At 45.5% G+C, this 4247-nt stretch overlaps 1 protein-coding gene across 2 annotated transcripts in view; it reads right to left on the bottom strand.

Moving 5' to 3' along the window:
- RALY (RALY heterogeneous nuclear ribonucleoprotein) overlaps positions 1–4247 on the bottom strand; it is a 591199-nt gene that overhangs the window by 27280 nt on the left and 559672 nt on the right. For both annotated transcript variants that reach the window (XM_019513099.1, XM_019513100.1), the window contains 2 exons: positions 2819–2932; positions 363–508 (listed from right to left, as the gene is read on the bottom strand). In XM_019513099.1, the coding sequence (XP_019368644.1) occupies positions 363–508; positions 2819–2932 (260 nt within the window). The remainder of the gene's footprint in view (positions 1–362; positions 509–2818; positions 2933–4247) is intronic.

The following is a 4247-nucleotide window of genomic DNA, read 5'->3' on the forward strand; positions in this document are numbered from 1 at the left end:
CCATAAGTTGTTGGTGAGTAAGTTTAGATTAGACAGCTGTAAGAACTACTTCACAGTCAGGGCGGCTAGGATCTGGAACCAACTTCCAAGGGAAGTGGTGCTGGCTCCTACCCTGGGGGTCTTTAAGAAGAGGCTTGATGCCTACCTGGCTGGAGTCATTTGAGCCCAGTTTTTCTCCTGCCCAGGCAGGGGGTCAGACTTGAAGATCTACAAGGTCCCTTCCGACCCTACTTCTATGATTCTATGATACTTAAGACGGAAAAATCACGTTTCCCCTGGGGTTTTACTGAATTCCAGCAAAGCTGTGGTTGGTTGATTGACTCCCTAAGGTGGGAGAAGGCATATTGCCTATTGCCTTTTACCAGTTCATCTTCACAGTCATCTCGCGTGAGTCCTTCCTCTTCTCCCTCCTCCCCATTCAGTGGCTCCTCTGTGTTGATTTCTGTCTCTGATGCTGTGTCTTCCTGGGAGATCTCACTTTTGTTTCCATCTGCTTTCTTTCGTACCTCTGCAAGATCAAGAGCCAGGTCACCAAGATCAGGGAGAGGCAAAGAAAATGGAGGGAAAAGAACACTGTGATTGTTATTTAAATAGTCCAACAGGCCCCACCTATGTCATCCCCAAAAGGAATTAGTAATGGGTCTGATTCTTTCCCTGTTCTGGGGCAGCTCCATCACTGACTCTGATGGAGCCAACTGATGGTAACATGAAGACCTGAGACCCAGACCCATTGCTTCCAACAGAGCCAAGCGTAGCCCTTTTTGGTTTGAAGGGAAGAGAGAGTCAGGACCAGTGACACCACTGGAACCATTCCTAACCCATGCAGGTGTGAAGGGAAGAAAACCAGAACCTAGACATTTCCATTTTGTTACAGTGAATGCAGTGCTGGTGAATGCTGATAACTGGCCAGTTCTGCAGTCATGAGTCCTCTGCTCAGATATTCTGTACAGAACAGTGAAACTTTCCTCCTATCGAACACTGCCAATGTGTCTCCTTCCTGAGCCTCAGCAACCTCTTACAGAAGTGAGAATGAAGTCCATTTTAGACCTTGGTGGTGAAATGGGAGGATGATTTTTTGCTCACTATGACACGCAATGAGGCCTGTTCCTTCGCTCTCTACCTAGAGGGAAGTGCAAGTGTAAAAGTTCCCAGAGTAAAACAACTGCCAGTCACTACACTATCAGCTGGGGCTAGATTTGAACCAGGAAAATTACAGATGGCAGGGTCCCTCAGGCAATCACTTTCCCTGCTCTGAGCATTTTAAAACATTCTTTCCAGTTTTCCATGCTCCAATATCCATTTCTATGGGAATCAGAGCAGGAGAGATTACTCTGTTGAACTTCAGCTATATCATCTGAGTTGCAGCAATGTTTGCTACACTAATACACAGTATGGATTCTGTTCCCATCTGTAGCAGACCAGGATTGCCCTGCATACACGCCTGCCAGAAAGAGGGCCCATCTGCCTTTTAGCTCCAACCCTGTACAGTTACAGCACTGAGCCAGCAACAGGGAGAGCCATGTTTAGGTTTAAGAAAGTGAATTTTCCCAGTCAAAAGCTCTAACTACTAGGATATAGGTTAGGCATTGCCTGGTCATGGATTGTAGTCACTGGGTTATTGGACTAAAAGGTGGGCAGAATCTCTCTCATGAGGTATAAATGAGCCTAACTTCTAAGGTAAAAGATCACTGCCTTGTGCTGGGACCATCATGCCCTCTGAACAAGGACCATGATTTTTGCAATCTCATATGTATGCTTAGTTCACCACCTATCATCTTTTCAAAGTCAGCAGGGCTATCTGCAATAAATAAGACTGAAATTGTGTATTAGCCTTTGCAGGACTGGGTCTAAATTGTTAGGGAAAGCAAGTGAGGCCTGTGAGTGCTCTGAGGCATACTGGTTCTGCCTCAAGAATAAGCCAACTCAGTACAGCCATGTCTAGCTTACCAAGGTGTGGATGCTCAAATCTTTGCTAAACAACCAAGTCAGTTCAGCAGGCACTATATGCAAAAAACCTTAGGCATATTTAGTATGGACGTTGGGAAGGGTAACTCTGTGTTGCCAATGCTCACAATTTTATCACGAGTCTTCTGGTATTTGGCATTCTGCTCCAAAGTCTAATTCCAGGAATCACTATTTATGCAATTAGGAGCTAGGTGTATCTGCCCAGTTGCCTGCTGGTATCATCAGGTTCTTAAATGCTTTGAAAACATCTGGCCTTGGAGCCAGAAAGTATATTAAAAAGTCCCAATATATATGTGCGTGTGTGCATTTAACAAAAATGTCATAGTTTTAAAGCCAATCTCATTATTTCATGGACTTGCCATATACCTGAGGGTCAGCAACATTGAAGATTTCAAAATCAAGACGTTTCATGTTTTGTTGTCATTTTTTGAAGACGGTCCAGTTTTATGTGTGTGAAAAGCATGGTGGTTCATTTTTTTTCTGTTTCATAGTTGTTAGGGGCTCTGAAAATAGAACAACTTTGAAATGAATATGGATTGAGTTTTAACACACACAGTCCAATTCTGAAGCACAAAACCCCTAATGGGCTTATCTTAGTTCTTGCTGGGTATAAAAATAAAGTGGTACATAGATGCATGGTAAAAGCAGCATGGAAGGTTGCTCCCCCATGTTGCTCAATGGGATTTTTGTCTGATACTTTAAAGTAACAGCCTGTTCTAGAATACAGCTCCCAGATGTTGAAAGTGTGCCCTGCAAGGTCTGTGTGACTGTCTTTGAGATTAACTTTTCTGTACCTGAACTCCTTGCCCTCTCTTAGGGCCATCAGCAAGGCATTTGTTTGCAGCCCACTGACCTGTGGATGCTTTCTGTTCTTCAGCAATCTGCTCCAATCTGCCCAGGAGAGCATCAATGTTGGATTTGATCTGCGTCAGCTCAGTTTTGATTGTCTGCAGCTCACTGCATTTCACTTGGATGTGTGTGCGTCAGAGAGAGAGAGAGAGAGAGAGAGAGAGGGAGAGATAAGCCTTAGTCCACACAAACATCTTACATGTTAGGGACTGATTATATTCAATAATCTAGGAGTAATTGTGCTCACCATAAAACCTTTGATTGGGGAAGTGCTGTAGAAATGTGGGATAGGGACTGAGGAAATGTGGATAATCTGGATTTTTAATACGGAGTCAGTTTTGAAGAGACAGGATTGAAGAGTCAAGCACTGCTCATACAGGATTTCCTGGGAAATAGCTCAAAATTTTCCTCGCCTACTAAGAGGGTCACAGACTGCAAGCCCCATGAATTTTCTGGGCTACAACTGGGATGGATTATTGAGAAAAGCCCATTTCCCCTTCACATCCCCGGAAGAACCCCTTTTCCCTCCAACATCTGGCCTTCCTCCCTGACATGATTCAACTTCTGCCACGGCTTACTGACCAATCCCATTGTCCATGCGGTACAGATAAGGGGAAGCTCAGGGAGATGGTTAGTAGGGCTGTGTGAAGCTTCAGGCAGAGCTCCAGATCCGGAGAAGCTTTGGATGCTTTGGGGTCCAAAGCAGCACATCTGGGTCAAAGCGCTGGCCTCGTTCGGCTTCTCGAAGAGCTTTGGAGCCGCCTTGGAGATCCGGCCATAGGGTATAATGGGAAAACAATAAAATATCTATAACTTTGTTGCTTTTTGTCCAATTTGGATGAAACTTGTAGGGAAGGTAGCCTCTGCTGAAAGCATGAAACCTGCCAAGTTTAAGAAGATCGGTGCAGGGGTTTGGGAGGAACTGCACCCCAAATTTGTGAAAGCAAAACTCATGTCATGTCTCTGCGTTATAACATAGCAGGGTGAAAACTGCAGGGATGGTGGCTCTTACTGAGGCCACAAAGCCTGCCAAGTTTCAAGAAGATCAGTGCAGGGGTTTTGGCTGTACCCCAAATTATTGAAAACAAAACTCCTGTCACAGTTATGTGTTACAACACAGGGGGGTGAAAACTGCAGGGGTGGTAGCTCTTACTGAGACCACAAAGCCTGCCAAGTTTCAAGATCAGTGCAGAGGTTTGGGGGGGAACTGCCCCTCAAGCTGCAGACAAGCAAAACCCCAGCCATGGGTGCTGTGGGACTGACTGTCTCGGGCTTGGGCTGGGGAGGGGAGACACTACCGCAGGCCTGGCTGCTAAGCTGCCGTGTTCCCAGTTACCAATCAATCAATCATAATTCACTCAGGGGCTCAGGGACCAGCTCAATACACAGGACCTAGCTACTACATAATGACTTAACGGGCACCAATTAGCACC

The sequence above is a fragment of the Gavialis gangeticus genome, unplaced genomic scaffold (assembly GCF_001723915.1).
Source record: "Gavialis gangeticus isolate Ggan-Ray unplaced genomic scaffold, GavGan_comp1, whole genome shotgun sequence".
NCBI classification, from domain to species: Eukaryota; Metazoa; Chordata; order Crocodylia; family Gavialidae; genus Gavialis; species Gavialis gangeticus.